This window comes from Dreissena polymorpha, chromosome 9, assembly GCF_020536995.1.
Source record: "Dreissena polymorpha isolate Duluth1 chromosome 9, UMN_Dpol_1.0, whole genome shotgun sequence".
Lineage (NCBI taxonomy): Eukaryota > Metazoa > Mollusca > Bivalvia > Myida > Dreissenidae > Dreissena > Dreissena polymorpha.
In genome coordinates, this window is record NC_068363.1 from 19113327 (window position 1) to 19132806 (window position 19480).

General features: G+C 35.5%; 1 protein-coding gene across 4 annotated transcripts in view; it reads right to left on the reverse strand.

Moving 5' to 3' along the window:
* Window positions 1-13414: 13414 nt before the first annotated feature.
* LOC127846465 (uncharacterized) overlaps window positions 13415-19480 on the reverse strand; it is an 86213-nt gene continuing 80147 nt past the window's right edge. For 3 of the 4 annotated variants that reach the window (XM_052377719.1, XM_052377718.1, XM_052377717.1), the window contains 2 exons: window positions 15991-16082; window positions 13415-15857 (listed from right to left, as the gene is read on the reverse strand). In XM_052377719.1, the coding sequence (XP_052233679.1) occupies window positions 15187-15857; window positions 15991-16082 (763 nt within the window). In that variant the 3' untranslated portion in view covers window positions 13415-15186. Of the gene's footprint in view, window positions 15858-15990; window positions 16083-19480 lie in introns of those variants that run through there. The other variant, XR_008033515.1, reaches the window with a different exon arrangement.

The following is a 19480-nucleotide window of genomic DNA, read 5'->3' on the forward strand; positions in this document are numbered from 1 at the left end:
TGTAATTGCTACATGATTGTGTCTTTTTCCATCTGCTCACCTCTAGATCTTAATGCTAACTGACTATTTCCCTTTAACATTTGCCCCGTGAAACTCAGTTATGAATCCCATTGGTCAGTGTTCTCTGCGTGCTTTTTGCTGATTGGCTAGATTACTAAACATACTGAATCAATGAAGCCCTGGGAATGGGATAGACAAACCACCCAAATATTTACAAGCTTTATCTGTATAAACACGTTTGCTTGACCAATACAAACATACCCGGCCTTGTGTGAACTATACTATTGTTTAATCTCTCCCTCATCGATAAGCTTATTGCCAATATATCATCTATTAGTGGTAATGGATAGGCAATTGGTTTTGTAATTTTGTTTAATTGTCTAAAATCAACGCAAAACCTTTTCTCGTCTTTATTATCTTTGTTTGAGTCATGTGTATTTTTCTTTTTGTCTAGCAAAACTATAGGAAAACTCCATGGACTTCTCGATGGACTTATTATGTTTGCAGCTAGCATTTCGTCGATGACTTTATCTATGAATACCTTATTGTTTAATAGTGTTCGATTCGGTTTCAATTTAATGGGCGGATGATCCCCTGTATCTATGGTAAATTCTTTCGCTGAAGTTTGTGTTAATTCTAAATTATTTCTTGCGAAGAGAGTTCTGTGTTTTAAGAGTACCTTGAGAATATTTTCTTTTTGATCTTCATCTACACGTAAATCTGATAAGATTTCATCTTCAGATAAACCTGCTTCCGGCTGATTATTTTTGATTCTTGTACTGAGCATATTTCATTATCATTTACCGATTGTATTCGCCCTATGGCACAGTGTCGTCTTAGCCTTATTGTTTTGTGCGTATTGTTTATAATTAAGATGGGAAATTGTCTATCACGCGTTGTCTTGACTACTGAATTAACAATTGTTTAACCAGCTTCATTATCAAAGAATGAATTGCTTATTCCATTGAATTCATAATTTGTATTTGAACGTATGCAGTTTCTTTTAGCTTGAGCTAAGAGTCAATATGCAGTTTGTGGTTTTAACACAGTATGTCCAGTTAATCTCGCTATCGTTGAAATGTGTACATCTTCTTCTAGAGGTACATAACAGTTATCAATCCTCAAACATCCTAAATCAAAGAACAAACGGACACCATTATCTTGTAAAAAGTCTCTTCCTAAAATAACATTTCTATTTACGTTACTTACTACAAAAAACATGCGCTCTTTATCTTTGCTCCCTATTTTGAATCTCAATTTTACACTTCCGTGGAAATGTAATGAGTTTCCATTTACCGACTTTAGATTTACTTTTTTAATTATCAGTGCTGGTTTTTGTTTTAACATATCATAAGTACGTTTACTCACGAGGCTGACCTCAGCGCCACTATCAATCAAGCTCCTAAATTGAAAACCACCTGTTGAAATAACACAAGAATTTGGACTACCATACAAAGCGATATTATATGTTTCGACTTTTTCATTCTTACCATAGACCCCTTTTTGGTAAGAATTTCCTAGTTTTTTCGATTAATGTACGTTTTTCTTTGAGTACATTCTCTACTTAAGTGTCCTAATTTACCACAATTCCAACAATCAATTTTATCTTTCCAATTTGTGTCATATTCGTTCTTGCGCCCGTTACCGTTTTGACCTATCGTATGACCGTTCCGTCCTACTGTATAGGCACTTATCACGCGTTGCCTACGGCGACAGATTTTAATAGAACGACCGTGTTTCTTGCAATATGTGCAAACTATAGATGACCTTATAAAATCGATATCTGCCTGAACATTATAAGTCGTAATGTTATCAAGTCCATTTATTTGCGATCGCAACTCAAACCTAGCTCTGATACTTTGTTCCTGTATTGCGCTTTTAACAGCATTTGATAGGGTTGCATGATTTTCGCGCATTAATTTAAGTCTCAAATAATCGTGCGATAATCCGTCGATAAAAATTTCTACTAACTGTTTTTCTATATAGTCTAAATTTCATTCAATATTTTCGTATGCATCAGTCGCAATAGATAAAAGTCGCTCAGCGTATATTTGAACATTTTCGTCGGTCTTTTGTTTAGTCGTCTTTTATAATGAGAAAGCGTATTGTGGGTCTAGAATTTCCGCTAATCTTAATTTAAGCTGTTCCTTTAAATCTGTCCATGTCCCTGTCGGATCATCAGTCAAAAAGCGTTGTATGTAATCACTAACAAGCCCTTTACTAGATTGGTAAGCAACAAATTTTAATTTATTCTCATCTAAATTGGTAAGCGTTCTATATTTTTCTACATTTTTAATCCAATTTTTAAATTCTTTTGAATTTCCATCAAATGATTGTAGAATCTGTGAAATATTCTGAGTGCTTATGTCCGTTTTAACATCTTTGATTTGTTCATATAAATTTTGAAAAAAATGAGGGATTATTTGATTTGCCATTTTGATACAAGCGTTAGGAAATAAAACAGTCACTCACCGGAAGTTGCATAATATGTGCGGTCTGATGTCGTTGTTCCCGGCTCACGGTCGTTGTTACTGGTTACAGAAGTTGCCGAAACGGAGTTTCTTCGCGTTGTTTTTCATGGCTTCGTAATCGTAAGTGGAAGTATTTCTTCGTTCGAATCCTTGGTTCACGGTCACCATTTAATGTCCTGTGTCACGTAATCGTTCATAGTTCATGGACGACACATAGTTATAACAATGTTCATTACTCCTAAATTACTGATGTTTAGCCTATCATTCGATATCGCGGCATTCGCGTATTGCCATGATGGCGAGATCTGCATTAACTACCATTTTCCCGTGTCACGCATGGGACAAGTCCGTCCCTCTCTATTTATGTTAATTTCTCTGCATAATGTGGGATAAAATATTCAACAACACATATATCAGTTTCTAATCCAGTTAAATGTCTGACATAACTAACATTTTCAGTTGTACAAATACGTTGTTATTGCTACATGATTGTGTCTTTTTCCATCTGTTCACCTCTAGATCTAAATGCTAACTGACTATTTCCCTCTAACATTTGCCCCGTGAAACTCAGTTATGAATCCCATTGGTCAGTGTTCTGTACGTGCTTATTGCTGATTGGCTAGATAACTAAACATACTGAATCAGTCTTGGGAACGGGATAAACAAACCACCCATATATTTACAAGCTTTATCTGTATAAACACTTTTGCTTGACCAATATAAACATACCCGGCCTTGTGTCAACTATACTATTCTTTAATCTCTCCCTCATCGATAAGCTTATTTGTACATATGTGAACTTTGTGACTGTCATGTTTCAATAAAGTAATCCCAAAATATTCCACCTACAAATTCCTACCATAACGTGACATGGGTTTACCAGTACTAAGTGCACCTAACTTATGCCGTGACGAACAACTGCTAAACTTTTATCAGGGATAGAATAAATGTAGAATGCATTGCATCACCAACCACCACACGTTACGTTTCCGGGCCGGTATTCGAACTAGCGATCCTCGGATTCGTAGTCCAATGCTTTACTTAATTACTACTGGGCAAGCCGCACGGTCTAACAAATCAAGTCGCTGAAGACACTGAAGTTGTTCGCTATTGCATAATTTAAGACGCAAATCATTTTTCAAAATTAATCGCAAGTTTGAATTGAACACACGCCATTCAAATTTTTATAAAGAGTGTCTCATAACGCACGGATCGAGATTTTTTTGCACTTTTTATCATCCTATTTATTTTATAGAGATAACATTGACAAAATAACAACAACATTGACCTTATTTGACGTTCTGAGAGCATAGACAGTATGATGAATATGGTAATGAGAACTGAATATAAAAACTATTTGCAGTCACCATCATATTAAATGAATATTGTTGGAATATCGAATACCAATCTCACTAAGAATACAATTTCATGATGGAAATTCCATGTACAAAACGATTGATTTTTGACACCATAAACGCATGAACATTTTCGAATATTTCATAGGCTGATTCGAGTCTAAACCTTCTGAACTTTGGCTACATCACTGTGTCTGTGCTCAGCGCAACGGATGAAGCAATGTTCAGTGTAAGGAATTCCGGACTACTCTCTGTATGTTCAAAGGACACAAATTGTGGCCCAGTTACAATTACGCGTTAAAATCCATCTCACAGAATTTCAGGGTCAGTACTCGTTCACTAAAGCGTCCGGAAATATAAAATTTTCTATCGATAAACACAGTTTTGCTTTCAATATTAGAAAACAAGAGATACATAATCCATAATACATTGAGTGATTTTATAGCGGGCAGCATCGCCTCTGACCATACTGCGCAAATGCACATGTTGGGCTTAAGATACGCTGGCCGAAACGCATAAGACCCATTTTCGCATGACGCGGCTATGAAAGTTTGATTTTAATGTGTCGAAAAAAAACTGCATGTAAATCAAAAAATATGATTATAGGTGCTACCTAATTTACGGGCAAAAGCTTTTTAAGTTTGTTTTTTTATGACCATGTATTTTTAATAAATAAATGGACATGATTGTGTTCAAAATATTATAATTGTTGCATTAATTAAGTAATGCATCCAAAAAAACAATCTTAAAACGAGTTACATGTTCCAAGCTTAAAGATCTAGCATCTTTTTTTTTTCTAGCCACAGGAATTTATAGCTGGTTCGGTGTCTGTGGTATAGTGGATGGGTTGTCTGCTAACTGGCTTAGTCACTGGGAGGTCTATGTATTGATTCCTTAAGTGGGAGCATTCTTTAGATAACCCTAAAGACATACTATGGCGTACCATTTGGGATGAAAGTCAAGAAGATCTACAAGTTAAAAAGAGAAATGTACGTCGAAGTACAATAATTGTACGTCGACATAAATATAAAATACACTTCGAAGTATATATTTGTACGTCAAAGTACAATTTATACTTCAACATACATGTTTGTACTTCTAAGTACACATTAATTTTTCTGAACAGCCAATCAAAACACTAGTCTCTTGAGCCGCTTTTCATTCAGTTTTATTCATAATAAATGTTTAAAATCTCTTTTTTTAATTGAGGACAAAATGAATAAAAATATCAGAATGGCAAAAAAACAACACATAGAAGTTTCAAGTATTTATGCATTGAATTAGATTGTATACAAATTTGGAGAAGATTCAATTGTTACCTTTTTAAAATTAAAATTATTCAGCATATTGTGAGTATTTATTGATCATGCGGGGCGGAGTATCACGACCGTCCAGCGCATTACTGTGCAGGAAATTCCCAACGGTAACCAAACAGTTACCAAGCATTTACGGGATAAATAATGTATTATAACCTCCCCGTTGGTCGTATTTTGTGATAACCATAACTTGCATAAGTCAGAGGTTAATTCAGCCACGCCAGGTCAATAAATACGCACAATATCTACGAGTTAGCGGTCGATAGTGGCATAATTTGGTATAAATTATAATAATAATGTTTAATAAATACCCACAATATCTATGAGTAAGCAGTCGATAGTCGCATAATTCGGTATAAATAATAATATTAATAATAATAATGTTCAATGTCAAATATCTCTAAAAGCAACAGACGTAAGGTGTCTTCTGATTGGCTAACACTCAAGAGTCGGTGAAAATTGTACGTCGAAGTACATTGATTGTTCTACCTAGTAGGTCTTGTAGACTTTCGACGTCATGGTACGTCATATAGACACTAAGTACATGTACTGGTCCTACCTACGAAACAGTTTGTTTCATCAAATGTCTCAATTCAACTTGACAGCTTGCTAAAGCAGTTGCATTTAGCATACAGTACACTGATATAACATAATCAAAATCATGTGATGTGTCAAATCAATTTTGATTGACAAATTTGACAGGATTTTTTTTTTATCCAATAAGTTTTAGACTGCCAAATAACACACACTACGTATTGAAAGCCATACCTGGAGCTTTCGTCTGTATATCACTGACTTCATCAGAAGAATGATTTCTACTGTTGGGAAACGTTAACACCACTAATTGTCTTCTTATTTATTATCAATGTATAATTATGTGTAACAGCATAACAACATACTCGTTTCGCAATTAAAATATTTAATAAATACAGGTATCTTGCAGGTTTCTAATTTCCTTTCGCAAACTATTGTTGAATAGTTTAAATTTTGTCGCCACTAAAAAACTAGCCATTTTGTAGCAATTCTAAAATCACAGTCTAAACTGCATACACTTAGCTCTATAGTTACAATTTGAATGCAAATATTAGAATGCATCATGTTATATCATCCATATTTTTTTATTTAAACATTCAAATAACACATAATACAGTACATATATAAAAAGATACGTGGTATTGTGTGGATATACAAAACACTTCACATCATTTATTTGCACATAAAATAATAGTTACAAAATAAGTAAAACTCATCAACCTACATTTCAAGAATATTTACGTATATGAAATTACAAAGTGGTGTTATTGTATTACCTTTTACAAAATTAACATTGCTGGTTTTGCACTAGCCATACAACATTTATCATGGATTAGCAAGTAACAACCAATTTATTAATTACACAATAGAATGGAAATCATATTAATTGCATTATGCATTTACTAAACAAGCTATTTGCTACTGTTTAGAATTACACTATCTTACTAAAAATGATCACAGGTACTTAGTGCTTTTACATACTTGTGGTAAGTTTTGTATTACTAGTTTGACAATAATCGGCAGACACTTGTCGATATACAGACAAAATTTGCATGGAAACTTTTCATATTTTTTCAGCATAACTGCCTTCAAATTGTTAATTTAACAACCCTTTGACATTGTTTGCACATCTGATCTTATTATACCATAGCTGTTTCTGTTTATAGATAGACATATATAGACTTTTCAAAGTTCTATAAAAGTTCACACATGTTCCATCCAAGTAAACAAACAGAACCAATAAAGATCACCACAGATAATAACTGTGTGTATAGCTTGGAAATTTTGATAGTTCGGGAATCCCTCCTTTGTTGATTTCTGTAAACCAAAACTGTGGTTTACTGTCAGTTTTGCTGGATAGAATGGCTTGTATAATGCCCAGCTCTTGCCTTGGCAGAACAGCTTTTAAAAACGGAAAACCAACAAATATCTTAAAATTTGATCAATAATGCAGACAATGTATAAATGTCTTTTTTTTCGAATCTGGGAGATTTTTTACGTAAGATTGTGGTACGAAAATTCCAACGGTATCGGATTTTGTGGTTTTAGGCATAAACTAATTATAGTGATATGTAACCTTTCGGGATATCGGTAAAGTGCGAGCAGACGAGGTGTAAATACGTTAAAAATTAAAGCTAAAAGACTAAAAAGTTAGATCTGCATATCTTAAAAATTTGTGAATAAATGTGTTTCTGGTGGATAACAACGACAACTTACCAGAATATTGCTCATGGTCACACGTAAAACTTCTTTCTGAGAGCGAATGGAAAATGCGTCACAAATTCTGATACATAAACAGTAGGGTGTCGTTATTGAAATACCGCGAGAATACTGGAAGAATAGAGATGCCAACTGTAGTGTTTAAAACAAATAATTTTTTAACAAGCGTTTGTGATTTGTCAGGATAATAATAACAATAAGATATCGAAAAGATCAAAGCAAATAAATTCGACAGAAATCTGAGATTCGGCAATATATTAAAGACGGGTTACGTTCCCGTAAATTGTATTCGGTGAAGACTGTTACTATATGTAGTGAACCAGTCTTCGGCTTATCCCCACTGAAGAAGAGCATTCAGGGGAGATAATTGAGTAATGACCTAATTCTGGAACGGTTGCGAAGAAAAACAAATAATGCGAGAATATTTAGAGCGATTCGCTACACAATTATGATGTCATTGATATAACTTTTCCTGAGGTATGTATTAACATGTGATTTAGCATATGTCAAAGTGTTTTTGATTTGTTTAAGTTCATAAATAGCATCGCGAAAATATATGTCGCGTGGCAAATTTTTTTGAGACGTATCCATATGTGGTATTCTTATGTAATTTTATGTCTAAATTCCCATATGTATGAACGGTCAACGCCCGCTTCGCGGGCTTTTGCCCGTATTAACATACGATATATTTCGATGGTGAAGAAATATACTCATAATAAGGCATGTGAGGACACATATGCTGTTCACTCTCGTAATATAATTTTTATCTACTTACACTAATGTGTGGTTTGACAATGATAACACACATTTCATGTGTTAAGGATTATGTATATCTTGACCAGACTGAGAGATCCGCAGGCTGAGTGAGCTATATATTTGATGGGCGTATATGTAATAAGATACATTTTCGCATTACGAAGGTCATTACAAATCTCATTGCGAATTATAATGGCACATTTAGCACAATGCTTTTCGATACAAAATTGATTTCAAAATAGCAAACTTGTAAATAAGGGTAGCCTATCCAGGCGTTCAGGAACGATTTCCAGACTTGCTGAACGAGTACGGCAAACATTTGTGGTTGGATAAATAATCGATTTTCCTCTTATTGTGACACTTTACTATTTCGGTAATGTTGCCCTTGCCAAGTTGGTATTGACTTCATTGTAAGGTTGGTCGTGTTTGCCAACATATAGGCATCTGGTTAGGCATTGGCATTGGCCATTGCGCAACCGATGTTTTCCATTTTCAGTGGACACCATAGTTTGCAGTAGAGCAGGGACGTAGATCTTGTTTGTGCGCAAGTCGGTATGGACTTTCGATGAAGCTGGAACATTCAAGCGGTCAACATAGCAGGCCCTGTTCACTCGTGGACGCAACGGCTTTAGTGGTGTTTTAAAACCGTCTACGTCACGAAAAGTAAGAATATTGTTACTTGTATGAATCCAAGCGATAAACGCAGACCTTTTTAGCCTTTCATATCTAGTTTTGGCACTTGAGTTTCTCCCATAGTTTTGCTTTATCCCTATTTGTGTACTACTTTGACCCCTTTTGAACCAGCGATTTTTCTTCCCCAATTAGGAAAAGTACCTGTACCATACCAATTGGGAAAAATAAGCGCGAACATCCCTGAAGATTGGAAAAATGCGCGTAGTGAAATCTTCCAATTAGGAATTATAGGTTTTCTTGATTGCTTTGTATCAAAAGCAAAAGTCAACTTGCAGATATTGCACTTTTTTTTAAAACAGAATTTGCCTTTCGTTTTGGAAATGTTTAGACAGCAATTGGGAATTTTGTAGTTTTTCTTCAATTGGGAAAGTACCTTTTACGGGTACTTTATAAAGAAGGAAAAAACGCTGTGAACCCAATATCTAGCAACTTTTGTTTTTTCTGACTAACAAACACCATTTTCACCACATCAGCCTTTAAGATCTTTTAAAATTCCAGTTGTTTTGCCCAAAAAGTAAACAATTTATATATCTAAGCACTTATATGTGAATAGACAGTGTAAATTGACTTCTTTCTGCAGTTTTGAGGCTAAGTGGCCATTTTATACCTGCACCTTTATTTGGTGTTGTTTTCATTAAAGGGGCTGCTACAAACATTGTTCCTATACTAATTAGGCAATAAAGATCATCAAAGCACCAATTACTTGAAGATTGTTGATGTTTGTACTTTAAAGTTACTTTGATATATATTATTACATTGACTGTTGCATGTTCATGAGTTAAAGAACCATTTGTTTCATATAAATATGCTTAAAAGATGACTTTTTTTTAAAGTCACAGAAAACATACTAGTAAAATGAATAGGAGCCAAAATACTGATATAAATAACCAGTACGCAGCCCACATAACCTCCACATGCATGTTTCTCATGTGTGAGTGGTTACTTTTATCTAAAAAGTAAAAAAGATCAGCCGCAAAAGGGCTATCGGGTAGCTCAGCAAGAAGAAGCCTGAAGGTTCGATTAGACGTGTGATAGGAAAAAGGGAGTAGGATTGCAAAGTAAAAAGATATCCTTGCAAAAATTGGTATTGTAGTAGGGTCATCATATGCAAGGACTGATGTTTCAATGCATAATATCTTTCTCTTATAGATTTCAGTTTACTAAATAAATTTTTCATGTAGGGCTATACTCTCTAAAAAAATCAAAGTGCACCGATGGAAGAATGTTGAAATGGTTTAAACGTTTGTGTTGTGTTCTTTTGCATAATTACTGTTCTTTTTATAAGGTAAGTCATTAGTATGCACTAAGAAATCATTGTAATGTTTTAGATTTGAGACGATTGGATGAAACAGGACGTTTTGGCGGATACTTCTTCTTGAGAGTAGCCGGTAAAAAGGGTAAGAAAACACTTTGGAAAAGTTATTTCTTGCTTTGTACATGACATACCTTTTTTATTGTTAACATGAATTCATTTAAGATTGCTCTTCGAGAAAAGGTATGGTTTGGGGGGTCTGTATGCGCAAAAAGTTGCATTTTGGCTTAAAGTAAGGGTTGTCGCTTTTACTTGGAAATATATAAGGAAGCTATTTAGTATTTTGTGACACCTCGTATAAAAATGACGTAATCAGATTGGCTAAGAGCGGTCATGTGCCCATCGTAAATTTTCCATACACCCCGAGTAACTTCCATACACCCCGAGTAATTTCCATACAACCCGAGTAATCGAGTAGTCGGTTGAGATATAATCGTTACACAGTTAGTAAATGATGGTGTATGGCTCTTAACCAGTGTTTTGAAAAGGGGATGCGAATTTTCCCATCAACGATTGTTATTAAGCAATAAAGTGGCGAAGGGAATAGGCGCGGGACGGGATGTCCACCTCCTGCAATCAGGGGGTTTTGAATTCCTCCCTCTGTAAATGTCATAATGATACGTAAAATCCTGCCATCTAGTGACTTTTTATCTGTATTTTGGGACTGAATTTATAGAGCATTTTTGTACGAAGTATCACTTTCACTGACCATATTCAGTGATTGATCGACATGAATATGATATAACATGCATCTATTCCCCGCTACCGTTTTTCAATAACCACCCTTTTAGATCAGTCACAGAAATACATTATTTTATACGTATGCGCAAACAAACTTTGTTTACATATTCAACAACAAATTAATAGAATGTAAAATCAAACATAAAAACGATATAAAATATCGTTATTTTTTTTTATCTTGGAATCTTGATATAATTGGTGTATTTTACCATTCAAAAATTCTACCATTAATGAATCAAGCGAATTCAACTGAAATATTTGACTTTTTTTCAAAACAATTGTTTGTCTGATACTATGGACAGTACCAGAGGCCTAGCAATGCTCTAAACGTGCTAATAGTTTATTGTACAACAAACACTGATTAACAAAACTAGGTCTTCTCTAATCTGCATCAATACTAAACAGAAATGAAAATGCTTTAACTGGTTACTTTTATTTTTTAAACTATTAAAAAAATAGTTAGATTTTTCTAAACAAATTTCAGAAACATGTAACAATTAAGGCTTCATAAAGACCCTATAACTACAAACTACTGGCCCTATGGTCTCAAAGTCTTCAACAATGTATACTAGGACGTTGAGGAAAAAAGATACACTATATACCCATTATGCTAAAGATCCGTCACAGTTTATGAACATTAAACGTTAACGTCCACCTGATCATATGTTATGACGTTTTACATTTATTATTACAACGGTTTAAGAATAGGATATATTTCCTATTGTCAAGTTTGACATAAATAAAACATTCAAGAAAGTTCTGTATATGGAGCAGAACAGATGCCATTAAGTGTTGTTAAACTACAAAAAAGTTACATTGCTTTGTAGAAAGGATTTGTTTTCTTGCCACACAACAGAAAAATTATCCTGCCTTGAGAATACCTGATATTTGTTTGGTGGAAAACCCTTCGGTGATCCGAAAATTGTTGAACGGGGATATAACAAAAAGACAACGCTGTGCACAATGTGTAATTGTTATAAATCGTGGTGTAATGCAAATTATGAACAAGTGACTCATTAGTCTTCGGCCATAGTTGACAGGTAGTCCTTTGATTTCAGTTACTTTCGGAAGCAGGCATAACATTGCGTTAATAATAATCTAAAATGTACTCTCTTTCCTGTCGGTTACTTACTGAAATCAACTTTATTGTAACGCTTAAATACGAAGACTCACTGGATTCCGGGAAAAGATAAATAATCGTTTAAGCGTCGAATAAAGTTGGGTGCAACTTATAGTACAACGTTTATTTTCTCGTCAAAAATGTTGGGTGCGAACGCACCCAACCCACATCCTACCCCCGGCTACGGGTATGGGGATATACACCCTCAGTACTTTCATATCATACTCGAGCTTCGCTCTCGTATGGTATGAAACTACTGAGGGTGTATATCCCATATGCCATCAGTTACTAACAGTGTCAATAACAATACATATTCACCGTTCTTAAATATCGACCACATTGGACGCTATAAGTTATTACGTCAAAATCTTGTCACTCAGAGATTCCATTTCTACGCAACGAAGTCTTTGTTCCATGCTCTCACATACAATCTCTGCCATCACAAGTAAAACTATCAGATTTAGTAGGAATTTTTTGTGTAATTATTTAAGTATGAAAAGTAGTATATTTTTCTGTTATATTTTGAAAATAATGTATAAGTGTAGGTTCATAAAAAATATTACCGTAATAAAAAAACAGTAAAAGTTACAACGGTACAATTATTGTACAATATGGCTAGGCTTTCATCACGTGGTTGGTTCTAGTAGATCTCTTTATAGAATCAGGGGTGAAACGTCGGTCATCAATCCAGGCGTCCTCATAGCCGCTTCCTCAAATAATTAGTCTGATCAAAGTGTCACACGTTTGGTTGACGAGTTTTCAGTTGCAAAACCCGGATCCATATAATGGTCTTATAAGGAACGTTCGTAAATTTGGTAGTGTTCTGACTTTAATGTAAATGACATCTCAACGAGGTCAAAGTAAATTGTCGCGCGTAATAGATAAGCCAAGGTTCGGGGTTTCATAACAATTGATTTGCTTCATATATCCTAATGTATAAACAGGAGGGCCACGATGGTCATTGATCGCCAACCTGTGTTATTTGTTTGATTAAATATTTTTCAAAGTTATTTTCTTTGAGAGTCTTTATCAACCCTGAGCACGTAAATCTAAATAAGTACCTGGAATAAAAGCTTAGCGTTATACTCTGTCTTCTGGTTATTATATTTAACTTCCGAAATGTTATTGTAACAAGCTTATTTTTTCATGAATGTAATATATGCATGGACACTACACATAGAGGTTTGTTGGAAGTTTTTTCATCTGATATACCGGTAGTGTGTCTTTAACAAAACTTGTATTTGATTTTTCGTACAAGTCAAATTAGGAAATATTATTTCCATAGCCTCTAATTGACCCAGGGTTTGTTTGTAAACATTAATTAATGTCATCATTTCTTCCAAGAAGTGCTAGCATTCTGAAATTTGTATTTAATCGTAAATAATAAAAACACTGACTCATTTTTAACACAATTTATTTATGAAGAGAACTATAATTTTATTCACCACAACCACAGAAATATGTATTTATTTTAGACAGAAACAAAAGTGCATTCGACTATTGAGATTACACGAAATTGAAACCAAAATGAATATTTACATGGTGTAATATGTAGATTATAAAACTGTAAGGCTGTACCATAAAGACTAAAAAGTCAGCTATTTGTGTCGATACATTTGGTAAATATCCACCGCAAACTTTTGTTGTTATCGATTGTGTATATTTTTGCGCTAAGGCATGTTTTCCTATAGGAATGTTTCATTTAATATGGTAAATTACATGTATAAAAGATATAAACATTTATATAAAAATACGTTAAATTGGATATCAGCAAAAAATGATATATTTTTGTTTAACGAGTATAAAAAACTTTGTAAAATTCAGCATTTACGAAAAAAATTAAAATATAAATGTCCCGTTAACATGCTTTCAAAAGATACATTTATCGCAATAAAGAGTATATAAAGCATTTTATCGCTCGAGTTCTAGTCTGGAAGTGATTTTACAATAGACCATAAAATCGTATAATTTGTGAATATTCATAATTCATAATTATAAACATGTGTAAACAAATATAAACACGCTACTTAATACAAAACTACAGAAAAAGGCAAAATACTACCAGTGTTAACATATGACCATGTTTTAGGTAAATAACCTTTACTGTTAAAGTAAGTTTTGGGATTTATCTTATCCATTTCAAATTAAATATGGCACACAATACATAATTAAATAGCACTTAATAACATTCAAATTAATTTGGATGACATATGTTCATTTACATAAAATTCATTAAGTTTATGCAAAGTTCGATTTTTGTTATTGGTACTGAAGGGATGGAGGTTGCCATTTGTATATAAACACACGTGTAATTAACTCGTGTGTGCCAAACTCGAAACACTGGCGTTACCGTGCTTGCGGTTCAGCTTTGTTTAGGTTTTGAACATCGATTGCATATTCTGTTTTTTCGAAAAATAACGTGTAGAACTTGCAGTTAAAATAAACAACGTTGCAGAAAATAACAACAGTCTGGCTTTTATGGACAAATGCAATAACCCCTAAAACACCCAGAAAACTAAACTAATTACCAATTAGATAAACAATAGTCACACCGTTTGAAAAACCCTCAGGGAACACTATGCTTAATGCATCGGGTAGAGTACCTCTTCGATTAGCCCATGCGGTCCGCAGTTCTACAAAATTACATGAAATACTTCGAAAAAGTATATGTACATAGTATTTTGAATTCTTTCAGGAATCCAATTTTTAATCCAATTAAATGTGCTGAAAAGCAACAAGTAAGTTCCATTAGTCGATGCATTCTGCCAACTGAAACTGACTATAATACAGTAATAATGATACACAAATAAAGATATTTTAAACACGATTGTAATATGACAACATACTAGATGTATGGAAAAGTATGACAACACAAGTACGACTGTTGAAAATAATTTCCTAAACAGCTCTGCATCATATTTGTTCTATAATTAACACTTCAAACGTCATACGTCAGCAAAAAAGTATATATAAAAAAGGACTCGTCCTGCAAAAAAATCCATCGGTCGACCTTGCTGGTAAACGTTTATTATTTGTTTCACGATTAGCAATGGCGCCGGTGCACAACGGTGCTTGAGTTGTTACTTCGTCCGACTGTTAACGAAACACAGCTCACAAGCACAGTATTGATGTCTAAATGTGCGTTTTTTTGAAAGTTTCGATTCGCAAGTTATTTTGGATCTCCGAGGTCAGCCGATTGTGAACGTCGGCTTGATGTCCGGTCTTCAAGTAACGGAGGTGTTTGGTACGAGGTTTGGTCGCCTGAATGTGCAAGAGTAAGATTTTGCGAAGGCATACCGCGTGCAATTTCGTCTCTAAGCATCCAAGTTGTTGGTTGGTGTTGGTATTCTAGCATTTCAGGAAACATGGACTCGCTTTGGTCTTCAGACAATATCAATCGTTTGGGTTCTGTTTCGTCTACTTGCTCCAGAGGCGTTTCTATATGCATTTCGGTCGGAGTTAAATCGCGGTGATTATGGACGGAATCTGTCGTCTTCCTTTTCTTAAGGAGCATTTGTAAGTCGGTCCGCATATTTTGATATGTTTCTGGTGTGATTGGAGCAGATGATCCATTTAGACCTGCAGGTCGAACATGCCGAGAAGGGATTACATCTTTGGGTGTTGTTTGGTTACTTTCGTCGACTGACCGCAAGTCTGGATGACTTATTTGTCCTAGATGAGACTCTGGTCCGATCCACGCTCTTATGTCTAATGTCAGACGGTCCCAAGTTGCCTCAACCATGTTGGTATTACTAAGGTCGTAAGTATTCCGACCTTGGAGCCTTCTTGGCACGACGACGCCGTCTTCTCGGGTAATTGGAAAAAGTTCAATTCTAGAGCCTGTAATATTTTACAAAATATTTGTTAGAACAATCAACGACCGAAAACACAACTCTACCAACATTTTATGTGGAAAAAATCCTCGTTCGGTATGGTATGAGAAACAGAACAAACTGTCTATAAATATTGAAACCTGGTGTTGATGTCTTTGCAAACCGTCGCTGGAAGTCGTTAAGTGTGCTTTGAAGAAACGACCTTGACACGACGATTATCGCCCTTCGGCACCTGAAATTTAGTTTGGTTAGCAATTAAAACGCTATTTTTGTTTACAAATTTGATTAATACTCAGTAAATTACAGTAGGTAGAAATGTTCTGCACACAATAATTATCAGAGGGCAATAACGCCGAAAACACAGAAAGAGTATCTCCTCTTAAAGGCCCGGTCACACCGAGATAACGGACGAGAAACGGACATAAATCATTTTATTCGTTCGTGTCCGTTCTTATGCGTTTAATGTCCGTTTTATATCCGGTGAATCCGCTCCTTGTTCGGCGATGTCCGGTGACATCCGTTCCATCCTTTGGGAAGTTTTGCGCATGTTCAAAATTTTCCACCGGATAAAACGAACAGAGATCTCCGTTTGATGTTCGGTCTTCATACGTTAGTTTACGGTTTGTTCGGAACTCGTGCGTTACACCTCCTGTACGTATCCGGCTGATGTCCGTTTATGTCCGGTTGTCCTGGTCCTAACGCATTTTCAACACATAATAACGGACAGCTAACGTTTAAAAAAAGTAAGAGAAGTGTGGCGGAACAAAACTGTTGACATACATTTAACCGTAATTAACCTGTTGGTCGAAGTATCATTTCATTTTGGTACGCCTTGTGAGAAGGACATGTGCAATGGAGTGTCGTGCTCGCATTCAATTAGAGTGTCAAGCCACCCTCTTGTAGGCCCAGATTGGCCTTTTGGATGCTAATCTGGCCATGCATCGTCTTCTCAAAAGAGAGCAAGGAGACGGAGGCAGCGAACATGGTGGATCAGGGCTGGGCTGGGTCCCGAGCGGAGGCGTCAGTTCAGTCTGTATGACCAACTTATGGTCGAACTACGAAGAGAGGACCAATGCGCATTCATCAACATCATGTGAATGTCACCCGAGATGTTCGATGAGATTCTCGCACGAGTGGCCCCCCCAATGATAACGAAACAGCGCAACAACTACAGACTTCCAATTTAACCAGGGTTGAAGCTTACAATTGCGCTGCGGCATCTTGTGTCTGGTTCAAAGTACCGTGATATGCGACTCGGCTGGAGGGTACCCCACAACACTATTTCTCTTCTCGTGCCAGAAGTAGTACCGCTTAATTTACTATAGTGCTAAAATTAATATTAAAAGGCTTCTGTTAGCTATTTTAATATATTTATACATTTTAATGTCTACTTCTATCATCATTTTATATGAGTTGCATTGTGTTTAGTTATCGGGATAGGATAAAAGACAAATAGATGAGTGCGCGCACTACAACACTTACTCCTAAATTCTATAATACCATTAGTACTGTCTTTTGCGCATATCTTGAAATGACACAGTTATATGCACCGTTTATCAAGTAGTATCTTTACACCTTATCATCCACTCGCTAAATGTCATGAATTAACTACTGTGTCATACACTTATAATCCCCGCTAGCTTGGATACTGTTATCTTTTACACGTCAGATTTGTAGAGCAGTCATAGATGAGTATGCTGACGAGGTGATGCCGTTGCAAACAACAGCTGCCAATTGGACGCGAATAGCGTACGGCTTCAGGGACAGCCGGAATTTCCTTCATACGCTTGGTGCTATTGATGGCAAACATATTGCCTGCAAATGTCCACCAAGATCCGGGTCTACGTATTTTAACTACAAGAAGTACTTTTTAGTTGCCCTGCTAGCTCTGGATCATTCCGGCTACAATTTCGCCTGGGCTGACATTGGAGGCCGTGATGCTTCATCTGTTGCACATTTGTGGAACGAGTCAGACCTGAAGGCAGCAGCTGATAACGGAGACCTTGACCTGCCAGAACCTGAAGCTTTGCCACCTGATACTGAGGATGTACCATTCTTTTTCATCGGAAAGAAAATATAAAAGTGTTCGACCGACCAAGATTTATTTATTTTATTTTTGGCGTAAGTGTACATAAACATTCATAATACAGAAACAAACAAGCATATGCATTAAAAACAAAGCAAATCAAAATTATGATACTTTAAAATATAAATAAAGCATGACATAAAATGACCGTTTTTTGTACGTTGATGTTCGGTACTTTTCCGTTTCTCTCACGTTGGGAGAACGTTTTGTCCGGTACTAATGCGCTACACTGCCGTTTTATCCGGTAGAAGTCCGTTACTCGCACGGTAATATCCGTAAGCCGACCGTTAATTATCCGGTACATATCCGTTAAACGTACGTTTATTTCCGTTACATCACCGGTACTTGTGCGGTCATTTTGTTTTTTCTACGCTTCACACGCCGATTGCGAGCGTCTTGAGCGGCAGAGCAGGTAAATTTCATCAACGGATAACCAAAATCTGCATATGTTGTCCGTTTTCTCTCCGTTACATATTCGTTAGTCGGTCTGACCGAGCCTTAATGTACAACATGTTATTTAAATACATTGAACGCTAAGGGAGCTTTGCTCCGTGCACATAAAACGACTTAATAGCAAAAACTCGGTAAATCCTGAAGAGAAAAAAATGTATTCACCCTTAAAGCCCCAGTCCCTAAATACTTGTAACAAAACTAAATTATTAAAGGCATACGTAAACTTTTTGAAAAACTCATTTTGTAAGCATACGTTTCCCGAAAATCCCTATTCTAACTCGTACTTAGTATTATTTTTCGAAATTTGCTCAATGATGGAGATTACGTTAGGTCAAGAAGTTTGATGGAGATACATGAGAGCGATACAAGTTGTGTTCGCTAAAAAAAGAAACATGCGACAGTGATTTCGTTTTTTTTCATGATCTGAATTTGTTTTTGCAATTGTAATCATACCTCCTTGCACCAATATGTACGTAGAGTTGAGACTTTATTTGGAAGTATGATAACATTAAGATTGTTTTGAAATATCAAAGAGTGCATACATCATCGACATGATATAAGAAATTACTACGCTTGTTAGTTTTTGTCTCCGATCCAGACAATGAGAAAATTAAATTCATTCATACTCGCTGCTTGGGTAATTCAGTTGCGTTTTATACATTTTTATCTTGTATTCTGATATTGGAATATTATATTATACATTCGACTTTCAAGCCATCTGTCTAACAATTCGTATAACACGATTCTTCTTTTCCTACAAGTCAGTACAAGAGACAGCATTATACTCCACCGTGACTTTACCTTTTACATTTACACTGGGGGCTGACGAGGTCAAAGCGTAGTCCGTTTCGCTACGACGTCGGGTATATGTTTTACTACGAAAACATGGTGTAAATACACTACTTAATCAGGCGAGTTCCATATTTTCTGGTGTTTATGGATTAGAGAACGGGACATCCAGTAATGGTAGGTACTTATTTTCAATAACAAACTAATAACAAATGCGCGTAGTTGCAACCTTTAAGTTTATTTTGAGCTAAAATCGAAATATTTTGATTTGAAGCAATGCATAAGGTGGTTATTCTGTTAAA